The sequence below is a fragment of the Rhinopithecus roxellana genome, chromosome 18 (assembly GCF_007565055.1).
Source record: "Rhinopithecus roxellana isolate Shanxi Qingling chromosome 18, ASM756505v1, whole genome shotgun sequence".
In the NCBI taxonomy this organism is placed as follows: Eukaryota; Metazoa; Chordata; class Mammalia; order Primates; family Cercopithecidae; genus Rhinopithecus; species Rhinopithecus roxellana.
In genome coordinates, this window is record NC_044566.1 from 43,031,290 (window position 1) to 43,044,891 (window position 13,602).

The window sequence follows — 13,602 nt, forward strand, 5'->3', positions numbered from 1 at the left end:
GGAAGAGTTAAGCTTGCCTTAAAGTGAAATCAGTCGAACACTCCCTTTCACTTCATTTTGCCATGTTCTTTAGGGATAATAGAGTTTTTTTTTTTTTTTTTTTTTTTTTTTTTTTTTTTTTGCAGTGAGGATTGTGATTGGAAAATAATTGGTTCGCTGAATGGGACTATTTGGCTAGAATCGCACGTGTATAGCACACCCAGCTAAAGCACTTCTGTACACATCTTCAGATTTATATGTACTACTTAACCTGGACTTGTTATAAAAGGCTTACCCCAGTTCTTATGTCTTACAATGGCATAGGCATTGTTTTCAGAACAAATGTCCTAACAATTTAAATGTTAAGTTTGGGAAAAATATGGTCACTGAATATATCCTCCTAGATCGGGGGTCCCCAAACCCCGGGCCGTATGCCTGTACTGGTCCGTGGCCTGTTATTAACTGGGTTGCACAGCAGGACATTAGTGGCAGTGAGCAAAGCTGCATCTGTATTTAAAGCTGCTCCCCATCACTCACATTACCGCCTGAGCTCCACCTCCCATCAGATCAGCAGCAGCATTAGATTCTCACAGAAGCGTGAGCCCTTTTGTGAACTGCACATGCAAGGGATACAGGTTGCGAGCTCCTTATGAGAATCTAATGCCTAGATGATCTGTCACTGTCTCCCATCACCCCCAGATGGGGCTGTTCAGTTGTAGGAAAACAAGCTCAGGACTCCCACTGATTCTGCATTATGGTGAGTTGTGTAATTATTTCATTACATATTACAGTGTAACAATAATAAAAATTAAGTGCACAATAAACATAATGTGCTTGAATCATCCTGAAACTATCCCCCTCCCCGCCCTGGTCCGTGGAAAAATTGTCTTCCACAAAACTGGTCCCTGGTACCAAAAAGGTTGGGGACCACTGTCCTAGATAACTTCTTTCCCTTCCACCCACTAAAAGTCAAAAGTGTTTTTCCCTCTCACTTTGTGATCTCAGCTGAGTGTTAGAAAGAAAGTCACATGGTGAATTCACCCCTCTGAGGAGGATTTCTTCTCTGAAAGGACATACTATACTTGTTGCCAGGAGCAAAGAGGAGAAAAGGTCATTTCAGCCTAAGACTGGATGCAGAAGTTGAAGCACTGATGAGAAGTGTGTTTTTTTTGGATGGGTAGGGTAGCAATCTAGACTCCTTGACTCTTGGCCCATCTTAGTCATTTGTATTCTTTTGCCCACCAGTGATCTAGGTTACAAGGTCAGGGAGAGCCTGACTTTTGAGAGGTTTTCCACCTTTCCTCCATAGCCAGGAGAGCTCTGCTTTGCATGGGGGTGGAGGGAGGGCTGTCAGTTAAGGTCAGGGCGTAGGTGAAAGGTAATTCCTTGGGAGATTCTGATGATAAAGCTTGCAGATAAGCTCATTTGTTAAGTTTCAGCCTAGGTTTTAGCTGTTGTCCCTCCTCCAGGAGTTGCTCTGGTAACAACAGGCTACCAAGGGACACAGGTTCATCCAGCCTTGGAAGCTGAGGTCTTTGATTAAGACACTGATTTTTAACTCAGCTGTGGGCAGTTGAAAGCTGCTTCGTGTATCCATAGCAGCTTGATTCGATGCCTCGTGAGGATCTCTGGAATTTAAAAAAGTTTCCCCATTAGCCTTTTTCTACTTCTTTTCTTTCATATAAAACACAAGAAAGCATTGCAGGAATTTGTACAAGTGCCTTTACTTCTCCTTGGAATAATACAGTTCTACTTACATATAACCATAACAGCAATTCTTATCAGGTAAGGTGATCGTGTGTTTTGATAAAACTGTTCCCTTCGTGTAAGCATTGTTTCTAAGTGAATTTGCTCTGTGTTCAGATAGTGAGTAAGGATTATGCATATAGTGATTTTTAGGGTTAACAGAGATGTTTAGATTCCAGGTACTTAGGAAAGAGTTTCTCTGCTTGAGAACGTGACTGCTTAGCATTACCATTTAAGTGGTAAGTTTGTTTCTTGCACCTCCTTGAGTTGGATATGCTGACCCCTTGAAACTACCCCAAAGCAGAAAAAAGATATTCTTAGTGTTTTAGTCAAGGAAAACTGATAAATTCTTAGTCTTAGAAGAGAACCACTCGTTTTGAGAGGGGTTTATCATATTATCATGAAGTACCTATCATTTTTTTCTTTAAAAAATATATATTTCTAATGTATAACTAAGCATATAAGATGGTATTTGGCCTTTCTAAATACTATCTTTTGGTGGTTTTCTTTGGTAATTTATAGATGCAGGATACTTTTTTTTTTTTTTTGAGACAGAGTCTCACTCTGTTGCCAGACTAGAGTACAGTGGTGCGATCTTGGCTCACTGCAACCTCTGCCTCCTGGGTTCAAGCAATTCTCCTGCCTCAGCCTCCCGAGTAGCTGGGACTACAAGCAAGCGCCACCACGCCCAGCTAGTTTTTGTACTTTTAGTAGAGATGGGGTTTCACCATGTTGGCCAGAATGGTCTCGATCTCTTGACCTCGTGATCTGCCTGCCTTGGCCTCCCAAAGTGCTGGGATTACAGGCGTTAGCCACCACACCCGTCTGGATACTTCCTTTAATACCGTAGAATTGATTTGTCAAATAAGGTATGAACTCTTGAAAAAAAAAAACAAGTGGAATTATCCACCACAGTCATGATGATCTTTTTGAAGTCTTTCAAATCTTCAATCTGTTCCTTGAACTTTCCGTATTAATATATGTTTGTTGCCTTCAGAGCATGAAGACTTTTTAACAGTTGCAGAGTCATTGAAGAAAGAATTTGATAGTCCAGAAACTGCTGATCTGAAGTTTCGAATTGATGGAAAATATATTCATGTCCATAAAGCTGTTTTGAAAATCAGGTATTTTTGCATGAGCTCAGAGACATCAATAACTTTATTTTTGCCATTTCTATTTAATTGTTATTCCACGAAATGGGTACTGATAAAAATTAGCCTTGGTAGTAGAGAGAAATGTCACTACTTAATATTTTCGCAGATAGCTTCAGTCCATTTCATGTCAAAGAGTTTTTTGTGTACACTCATGGAGCGTTTTAGAAAAAGTGTACTGTAGGAGTTTAAGTATTTGTCTGTATATTTGTTTGTTTGTTTGTTTGAGACGTAGTTTCACTCTTGTTGCTCAGGCTCGAGTGTAATGGCGTGATCTCAGCTCACCGCAACCTCCACCTCCCGGGTTTAAGTGATTCTCCTGCCTCAGCCTCCTGAGTAGCTGGGTTTACAGGCATGTGCCACCACACCCGGCTAATTTTGTATTTATAGTAGAGACGGGGTTTCTCCATGTTAGTCAGGCTGGTCTCGAACTCCCGATCTCAGGTGATCTGCTCGCCTCAACCTCCCAAAGTGCTGGCATTACAGATGTGAGTCACTGCACCCAGCTTACATTGTTTTTTAAATTAAGAATCTTGTGAATACTCATTTCCATCAGGAAATTGGTTTACGTGGTTAAAATACGAAAGGTTGTTATTGAAAAGTGTATATGCCCTCTTTTAATTAAAGATTAAGCAGAAAACTCTCATAGTCAGGAATGCTTTGCTTCTGTTTCTAAGGGACATCCAGTTACCAATTAAAGAAAGTTCTAGGCTGGGCGTGGTGTCTCATGCCTGTAATCCTAGGACTTTGGGAGGCCAAAGAGGGAGTATCACTTGATCCCAGGAGTCTGAGACCAGCCTAGGCAATATAGTGAGACACTGTCTGTACAAAAAATAGAAAAAATTAGCCAGGTGTGGTGGTGCGTTCCTGTAGTTCCAGCTACTCCGGAGGCTTAGGTGGAAGGATTGAGCCCAGTAGATCATGGCTGTGGTGAGCTGTGATCATCCTGGGTGACAGAGCTAGATGTTATCTCAAAACTGAAAAAAAAAGTTTTTTTAGATATAGTTCCTTGTATAAATGTGAGGGAACTATGCATTTATTAGTAACTGTTTGCCACAAAGGTTGCCATTGCAGAAAAAGGCACATAAGATAAGACCATTAAAGTGGCCATTTACAAGTCTTTTTGGAAATTTAGTTAAAAACCTATTGGCAAAGAAATACATTTGAAAGGAACAGAAGGCTGGGCACGGTGGCTCAAACCTGTGATCCCAGCACTTTGGGAGGCCGAGACGGGCAGATCACAAGGTCAGGAGATCGAGACCATCCTGGCTAACACGGTGAAACCCCGTCTCTACTAAAACATACAAAAAATTAGCCAGGCGAGGTGGCGGGCGCCTGTAGTCCCAGCTACTCGGGAGGCTGAGGCAGGAGAATGGCGTGAACCTGGGGGACAGAGCTTGCAGTGAGCTGAGATCCAGCCACTGCACTTCAGCCTGGACGACAAAACGAGACTCCGTCTCAAAAAAAAAAAAAAAGAAAGGAACAGAAAAGCCCTATGTCATTCCTTACCTAAGGGAGTAAATATCTGAACCACAGTATGAATTGAAAAGATGAACTGGAACTGTTTCTGTCTGTGCACCTGTGGTCAGCCAGCCTATTCTTTTCATGTACAGTTTTCTGACCATGAAATCCATGATTGTTTCTTAGACAACTATTTCTTTTTTACTTCTGAGGTAGAGTAATTTTTTATGTAAGTGAAGCTTTTTTTTAGTATTCTGAATGGATTTTTTTTTTTTTTTTGAGACAGTCTCATTCTGTCACCCAGGCTAGAGTGCAGTGGTGCGATACCAGCTCACTGCAACCTCCACCTCCTATGTTCAAGCGATCTTCCAGCCTCAGCCTCCCAAGTAGCTGGGATTACAATCATGCACTACCACGCCCGGCTAATTTTTGTATTTTTAGTAGAGACGAAGTTTCACCGTGTTGGCCAGACTGGTCTTGAACTCCTGACCTCAGGTGATTGAATCTGACCTGCCTTGGCCTCCCAAAGTGCTGGAATTACAGGCTTGAGCCACTGCACCTCGCCTCTGAGTGGATTTTGAAAATACTTTTTCTCTTTGTGCCATATCTCACTTTAAAAGAATTTAAAAATATGATTTTTAGAAAGATACAACTATGTTATATGTAAGAAATCCAATATTTAGAAATCAGTTTCTCATGCAGGTGGCTTTGTACATGTAAATACAGTGTAGGAGCTGCTCAGGTTTTCTTGAACTAATCTGACTATCCTAGTGAATGTGTTTTATTTATTTATTTATTTATTTATTTATTTATTTATTTATTTATTTTTTGAGACGGAGTCTCGCTCTGTCACCCAGGCTGGAGTGCAGTGGCCGGATCTCAGCTTACTGTAAGCTCCGCCTCCCGGGTTTACGCCATTCTCCTGCCTCAGCCTCCCGAGTAGCTGGGACTACAGGCAACCGCCACCTCGCCTGGCTAATTTTTTTTTTATTTTTTAGTAGAGACGGGGTTTCACCAGGTCAGCCAGGATGGTCTCGATCTCCTGACCTCCTGATCCGCCCGTCTCGGCCTCCCAAAGTGCTGGGATTACAGGCTTGAGCCACCACGCCCGGCCGTGAATGTGTTTTATAAATAAGCTTGTAGCAGGCCTGGGAAGAGAGGAAGGGGAGCAGACAATCCAAAAAAACAAAATAGGAGTGATGGCTGTTTTGACGATGAGTCAGAAAAGAAGAAAAATTGTCAGATAATGAGGCAATAATCAGCTTGATGTAATCCAGTTAACATATAAAACAGTTTTAAGAATATACTTACTACATAAAACAAAAAACAAATGAATCATTTTAATGTTAATATATAGTCAAAAGTTTTGAACTCTTGTTTGTGAATTTCTTTCACTTTATTGTTTAAAATGCATTTCTGTACATCATTTTAAAAATAACAAAGGAGCAAAAAAATCTTGGGGCCCGTCAAATGGAAACAGTAGTGGAAGTGCTGGGTGCTTCCAGGCTCTGTGCGTACCTATTAGTATTTAATAGGAGATATGAAAAATGAAAGTGAGAGTATGTAAAAGGCAGGTACAAAAACCACTTGCATGTGGAATGTTTTTTGGGTGCTAACTAAAGGTCTCTGAGCCTGGTGTGTGCAGGCCCAGATATAGTAGTTAAGAATACTTTATTTATTTATTTTTTTTGAGACGTAGTTTTTTGCCCTTGTTGCCAGGCTGGAGTGTAGTGGGGTGATCTCGGCTCCACCACAACCTCCACCTCCTGGGTTCAAGCGATTTTCCTGCCTCAGCCTCTCGAGTAGCTGGGATGATAGGCATGCACCACCACACCCGGCTAATTTTGTATTTTTAGTAGAGACATGGTTTCTTCATGTTGGTCAGACTGGTCTCGAACTCCCGACCTCAGGTGATCCACCTGCTTGGCCTCCCAAAGTACTGGGATTACAGGTGTGAGCTACCACGCCTGGCCCAAGGATACTTCTAATCTGTTTATCTGATTTTGTCAATTTAATTAGGTAATTTCTTCTTCTTTTTTTAAAATTGCTGCTGAACAAATAAAACTTTTGCTTTTCTGTTTTAGGTGTGAGCATTTTCGATCCATGTTCCAGTCATATTGGAATGAAGACATGAAGGAAGTGATAGAAATCGATCAGTTTTCCTACCCAGTGTATCGTGCCTTTCTCCAGTACCTCTACACAGACACAGTGGACCTGCCGCCGGAAGATGCTATAGGTACCATGGCAGCATTGGGATGGACAAGCCACATGGTTGAGAATATATCCCCTCATGTTCTTAGTCCTGAAATGTAAAAAGCTTCAGGTGTATTGACTTTAATTTGGTGCTTAAAAAGGATTTGAAGTAGATGTCTTTAAAAATAGTATTATGTAGTTATTATGGTTAATAGTTTTGGACTTAGTTTATGACCATAGGCTTTTTTGTTCTAATGTCACTGAAGGACTTTTTTTTTCTTTTTTCTTTTTTTTTTTGTTGTTAATTTATTTTTATTTTAAGTTCTGGGGTACATGTGCAGGATGTGTAGGCTTGTTACATAGGTAAACGGGTGCCATGGTGGTTTGCTGCACCTATCAACCCATCACCTAGGTATTAAGCTATGGGCTTATTTTAATTTTCTAATAGTGAAGTATAAGTTGCTAATGCATTTAGCATTTTAGAAACAAAATGAGGACTGAAATTGCATTTTTTGCCCTTTCTTGTACTATTGAAGAAATTGTATAAAGTAAATATAGGAGAGGTGTGGAAGTAGAGGAGGCAGACAGTAAAAAAGAGAATTTATTTACTCAAATTCAGACTCTTGTCCACTAAGAAACTTCTAATTTACTTATACACCTCTGTTCACCAAAACAAAATCTCTGTGTATGGAAAACAATTATACATTTGATTAAGCCTTTCACATATCTTATTACTTTTAGGTCTTCTGGATTTGGCGACATCTTACTGTGAAAACAGACTGAAAAAACTTTGTCAGCACATTATCAAGAGAGGAATTACTGTGGAGAATGCCTTTTCGCTATTCTCTGCTGCAGTCAGATACGATGCAGAGGTAACATAAACAACAAACAGAAACCAAACCACCCTTAACATCCTTCATGCTCATCTCCCCCTCTTCTCTCGTGAGACATGGAAAACGATGAGTCACTTCACTTCTGTTTAGGGCATCAGTGAACCCATTGAAAACTGAAATCTGCCCTTGCTTCTTAATTCGCTGTTCATTGTTTCAAAAGTCATTGTTCCTCTACTTCCGTTTCTAAGTAAGACAGGAAACGAACCAAGGTCCTAGCAGCTGTCCTGCAGGTTGGAACATAAGGTGCCACACTAACTGGACTAACAAACAGCAGATTTTACTTTCAGGTCTTTCTCAGTGTCAGCATATGTGTTTATTTCAAGACTCACCTTGCTGTCTTCCCACCTCTGCCCTGTCATAAGCTGGGGATGCGTATGATTTGTATCTCTGTACGCTCTGCAATTCTATCAGTGTCTAATTATAGCTCACGGTTATTTACCTGTTAAGAACTTGCTGTGGACTCCTTTTGTTTTTGCACTGAGTTGAGTTCTTAATCTGGGATTCACAGATCTCTTGAGTCTGTGAATTAATGGGCTTTTGGGAGCCTGAAAATTTGTGTGCATTTTTTTGAAGAACCAAAGCATCAGACTGTAAGCTCCTCGTGAGTAGGAACTGTCTTTCATTCATCTGCATACCCTGTAGTGCCTCGCACATATTAGGCACCTGATGATAAATGTTTGTTGAACTGAATGAAGATAATACCTTAAAGGAAGCATTGAGGATGATCTGTGAGCTAAAGGCAGGTATGGTTGGTTTCACAGATTCAGAGAGAATAAAAGGTAGAGAGCGATAGCCTTGGGGTTTCAAAATGTCTAGCTAAGGTATGCATGTAGAATGATACAGTTAGCCTATCCTTGCAGATATTTTGTTGTCATTGGACAAAACAGATTATCTGGTATCAAGGAGTTTATCAAACACGTGCGAAGATCTGCAGCTGTGTCCTTTGAGGAATAACAGAGGACAAACTTCATCACACTTAGGGATTAAAGTTGACCGCGATGTTTTCAAAATGTATCCTATTTTTGTTTGAGGCTATATTATGATTATAAATGTTTGATAAGGTCAAATATAGCTGACTTTGTCTGCAGCCCAACAGTGGATGGAATGATGATCAAAGTAAATCATTTCTATTTTTTTTTTTTTTTTTTTTTTTTTTTTTTTTTTTTTTTTTTTTTTTTTTTTTTTTTGAGACGGAGTCTCGCTCTGTCGCCCGGGCTGGAGTGCAGTGGCCGGATCTCAGCTCACTGCAAGCTCCGCCTCCCGGGTTTACGCCATTCTCCTGCCTCAGCCTCCCAAGTAGCTGGGACTACAGGCGCCCGCCACCTCGCCCGGCTAGTTTTTTGTATTTTTTTAGTAGAGACGGGGTTTCACCATGTTAGCCAGGATGGTCTCGATCTCCTGACCTCGTGATCCGCCCGTCTCGGCCTCCCAAAGTGCTGGGATTACAGGCTTGAGCCACCGCGCCCGGCCAATCATTTCTAATAGAAAATGGAGGTAATGATTTTTTTCCTGCCCTTCCTGTGACACCCTGAACCTCTTTATTAGAAATGCTGTTTCTTTAGATTTTATTTCCACCTGGTGATATAATTTTACATTAGGTCAGTGCCTTTTTTGTCCATTTGGTGACTGGTGTTAGAATCCTCTCTGGGCCTCTCCACGCTCCTCCTCCCTGTTAACGAGTTCCATAGTCAGGATCAGACCTCGCTGACTAACACCAGTGAGAACAACCTGGGCAGAGGCAGATGTCCCAGCTCAAGTTGCTGGAAACTTCTTCCTCGTCTTCAGCTAAGATCTGTCCTAGGAAGTTTACAGAAAAAGCCTTCTGCTGCTGCTTCATGTGCCAGCAGGTCATTTCCTTTACTAGTTTTCGTTTTTCTCATATTAAGTATAAACACGATAAAAACTTCCTTTAGAAAGACTCCAAATACATGTGATTCCCCAGTCTGTCACAGTGTGGGCACGGAGCTGGCGCTCAAAAATCATGTTGAATTAAATGAACGAGTGAAAACATTTGAAAATACCTCACCATGAAGGTGTGCTTTGAAAAAATAAATGGCCAGGCTTGGAGCTCACGCCTGTAATCCCAGCACTTTGGGTGGCCAAGGTGGGCGGATCACTTGAGATCAGGAGTTTGAGACCAACCTGGCCAACATGGTGAAACCCTGTCTCTACTAAAAATACAAAAATTAGCTGGGCATGGTGGTGCGTTACCAGTAATCCCAGCTACCCGGGAGGCTGAGGCAGGAGAATTGCTTGAACCTGGGAGGCAGAAGTTGCACCACTGCACTCCAGCCTGGGCAACAAAGGAAGACTCTGTCTCAAAAAAAAAAAAGTTTAAAAAAACTTAAAATCCTACAAATATTATACATTCAACGTAGAAAAATTAGAGAATAGAAAGAAGACAAAAAGAAAGAGTCACTTCTTTATTTCTAGGGCATATATGTGTGTGTGTGTGTGTGTGTGTGTGTGTGTATTTACAATTTATATGTAATTTTTTTTTCTTGGTGATACAGGGTCTTGCTCTGTCGCCCAGGCTAAAGCATAATGGTGTGATCACAGCTTACTATAGCCTCAACTTCCTGGGCTCAAGCAGTCCTCCTTCCTTCCCAGTCCAGGAGCTGGGACTATGGGCGTGTGCCACTACACCCAGCCAATTTCTTATTTTTTGTTTTTTGTAGAGACAGGGTTTCATTATGTTGCCCAGGCTGTCTTGAACTTCTGGGCTCAAGTGTCCCTCCCACCTCAGCCTCCCAAAGTGCTCGGATTATAGGCATGAGCCACTGTGCCAGGCCTCTTTCTAGGGCATATTTCTTAGGTTGTAATACAAGTTACATAATTGACTAATGTGCTTTTACATTTTATTTCCTTAATACTATAAGATATAGTGAGTATATGAATGAAGTTCTGGAGTACAAAATTAAAACCCATAGCTGGGCACAGTGGCTCATGCCTGTATTCCAGCTACTCAGGATGCTGAAGTGGGAGGATTGCTTGAGGCTAGGAGTTTGAGACCAGCCTGGACAACATAGTGAGACGGCCATCTCTTAGAAGGAAAGCCCTGTTATTGTGTTTATTAGTTGATTGGAAGCTACTGATGAGTCAGGTTAGAAATTGACTGCAAAAACTATTATTTTTAGAGCTCAACTTGGAGATACTAGATGACTTTGCCTTCGTTTTGTGGGCCAAACTGCTAGGAAGATGGAGACTACCTGCTTTCAATGTTTATTCTCTTTCTACGAAAGTATCTGAGGTTCCTCCATGCCCCCTTTTGACAAGATAGCTTTGAAGCAAATGTACACACAGTAAAGCAACAAAAATGTATGGACTCAGTAGTGACAGGGAGTTTCGAAAGTCAGTTGATGATTGTAGAGCTCTTGCTATGAACGTGTTATCAAACTGTCCACAAGTTTTATTAAGAAGGACTTGACAAAGGAGCATTGAAATATTCCTTTGGTGCAGACCTGAATAAATATTGACATCAGGGAGAAAATGTGGATAAAACATTGTTTCAAAATAGATCAGTCGCACACTGTAAACTGATTCTTTTCAGGAAATTTTTTATTTTTATGTGTATTTGAACATTAAGAGAAACAGCTGGGAAGTATTCTTTGTTTAACCAGAGTAGAGAACTTTCCAGAAAATCCTATGCGCTGAGCAACTTATATCTTATGATCTTGCTTTTGGAGGGGAGCAATAAACACGAGCCCAGGAATCTAATTCTGAAGTTGATCTGGGGTCTGAGTATTGGACAGCTTGGTGCTAAGGCTTGGTGGCCAGCATTTTTTTCTTCTTTTGGTGGCCCAAATTAAAAGTCTTCAATTAGCAGTAGGCTGACACATGTTTTTTGGAATCTAATTCTGAAGTTGATCTGGGGTCTGAGTATTGGACAGCTTGGTGCTAAGGCTTGGTGGCCAGCATTTTTTTCTTCTTTTGGTGGCCCAAATTAAAAGTCTTCAATTAGCAGTAGGCTGACACATGTTTTTTGCATAATGAGATAAATTATGTTTTTCCCATATGGTAGAATGTTTAAGTACATTTTGAAAATAAAACTTCTTTGATTTGGAATATTTTGTACTTGGTGTGCTATAACATGAATTATAGACTGACAGTTTTGGGTTTTATTTTTGCAGTTACTTTAACAGCAGGTTGGACAGAGTTAGGTGTGGTTCGTGATCTTGTGTCATCTGGGATGTGTCTTGGGGGAAGCTGTAATGCCGAGGCACCTGCTCACCCTGGTTAGGTGGTCTTCAAATTATTAACATTCAACTAGTTTAGCTTTGGAGTTTTAGGACAGGGTAAGAACTCCCTTAGAGGCTGCATTAGCATTTTTTAAAATGAGGGTATTAAGATCATCAATCCTCTGTGTTTTGTTTTGTTACTAAAGAAAATTTGTGGAAAGGAAAAACAACTTATTTTCAGAATATATATATATATTGATTGGAATAGTTTAAGTGTTGAAAGATTTGGAATGATTTATAAATTATTTCAGAAGAGCAGTTTTTATTTTTATCTTCTTTACTAATGACAATAAATCTGGTATTTTATCTCATTTGCGTTAGAACATTTATAATCATTCCACCACATAACGTCATAAACAGAGTTTAGTTTCTAATACCAAGAAGACTGTATTAGAACCTTCCATTTTTATACTCTTCACTTCCCTATTCCATGGGCTGTAAGAGGACTCTTTCGTTCTGTCAGGAACTTTGTTCATCTCCTGATCACATGATCCTTCTTGTCCTTCTTGGAATTGTTTTATTTAAAGCCCAGTTAGAAGTAAGAAGTCAACTGTAACCAACCAACCCTGTTATAGTTGACTTCTCACTTGGGCAAGAGTTGCATTTTCTTGCCTGTGTTATTGAAGATTTGATGCTTTGCAGAATGAAAGGAACAGATTATGTAGATTCTTATAATACTAAAGAGAAGTCAAGTCAGAAGGGCATTTGTCTAATTCGCTCATTAAGGGCAAACCGACGGTGGGCACTGGTTGCTAAGTGGTTCTGCTTGACTGTGCCACTCTCTGGTGAACTTGCAAATTCAAACGTCCCTCACCACGTGTGTTCAGGGCTTCCTTTTTCATAGATCTGCCTCAACCAAGGTTTAATTAGTTACTTACACAACCCAGATTTAGATTGTTTTCAGCATTCTCTAGTTTGACTTTTAATGTTTGGAACTTTTGAATATTTATTGCATACCCAGATACCTCAGCAGTTCAAACTAATTGGAGGGGAAGGGAAGGCAGTTTGATAGAACCATTTTCATGAGTGTATAAAGTGAATTGTGATTAGTGGCACCATTTGTATACCTACATTGTGTATAAAACTACTTTTTTTTTTTTTTGAGACAGAGTTTTACTCCTGTCTCCCAGGCTGGAGTGCAGTGGCACGATCTCTGCTCATGGCAACCTCCGCCTCTGGGTTCAAGCAATTCTCCTGCCTCGGCCTCCCGAGTAGCTGGGATTACAGGCATGCGCCACCACATCCAGCTAATTTTGTATTTTTTTTTTTTTTAGTAGAAACAGGGTTTCTCCATGTTGGCCAGGTTGGTCTCGAACTCCTGACCTCAGGTGATCCGCCCACCTTGGCCTCCCAAAGTGCTGGGATTACAGGCGTGAGCCACCGTACCTGGCCATAGAACTTCTTAAAGTTTATACTTAAGGTATTTGCTGCACAATTAGCTGAATAAACTCACTTTAAACTCACTTTTTCATATACAGTAAAAAGATCTTGAGTTCTACATCAGTAGACACAAAAGTGATGAGGTTTGATGCCAGAGTTCAGTGCACTCTTCCTGTGAATTTGAAATTATGTCATTAAAATTTAATACTTAAAGATTCTTATCTGATATATTACATGATTTAAATAACTTTCTGTCGTTATGACTGGCTACTTCCAAAGTTATGTGTGAATAAAGTTTTCTGTTTTTGATAACTAAATTTTAAAATGTGACTTTTATGTCCCTGTGGAATATAATTTAGTCCCAAGAGCTATTTATTAATCATTGTGTGATAATGCGAGGCGCAGTGATTTTTCTTTTTTTTGAGACGGAGTCTCGCTGTGTCGCCCAGGCTGGAGTGCAGTGGCGCGATCTCCGCTCACTACAAGCTCCGCCTCCCGGGTTCATGCCATTCTCCTGCCTCAGCTTCCGAGTAGCTGGGACTACGGGCACCCACCACCACG

At 40.6% G+C, this 13,602-nt stretch overlaps 1 protein-coding gene across 6 annotated transcripts in view; it reads left to right on the plus strand.

The window, feature by feature from the left end:
- RCBTB1 (RCC1 and BTB domain containing protein 1) overlaps window positions 1–13,602 on the plus strand; it is a 54,454-nt gene that overhangs the window by 36,367 nt on the left and 4,485 nt on the right. For all 6 annotated transcript variants that reach the window (XM_030922190.1, XM_010363831.2, XM_010363832.2 and 3 more), the window contains 3 exons: window positions 2,723–2,849; window positions 6,422–6,573; window positions 7,272–7,402. In XM_030922190.1, the coding sequence (XP_030778050.1) occupies window positions 2,723–2,849; window positions 6,422–6,573; window positions 7,272–7,402 (410 nt within the window). The remainder of the gene's footprint in view (window positions 1–2,722; window positions 2,850–6,421; window positions 6,574–7,271; window positions 7,403–13,602) is intronic.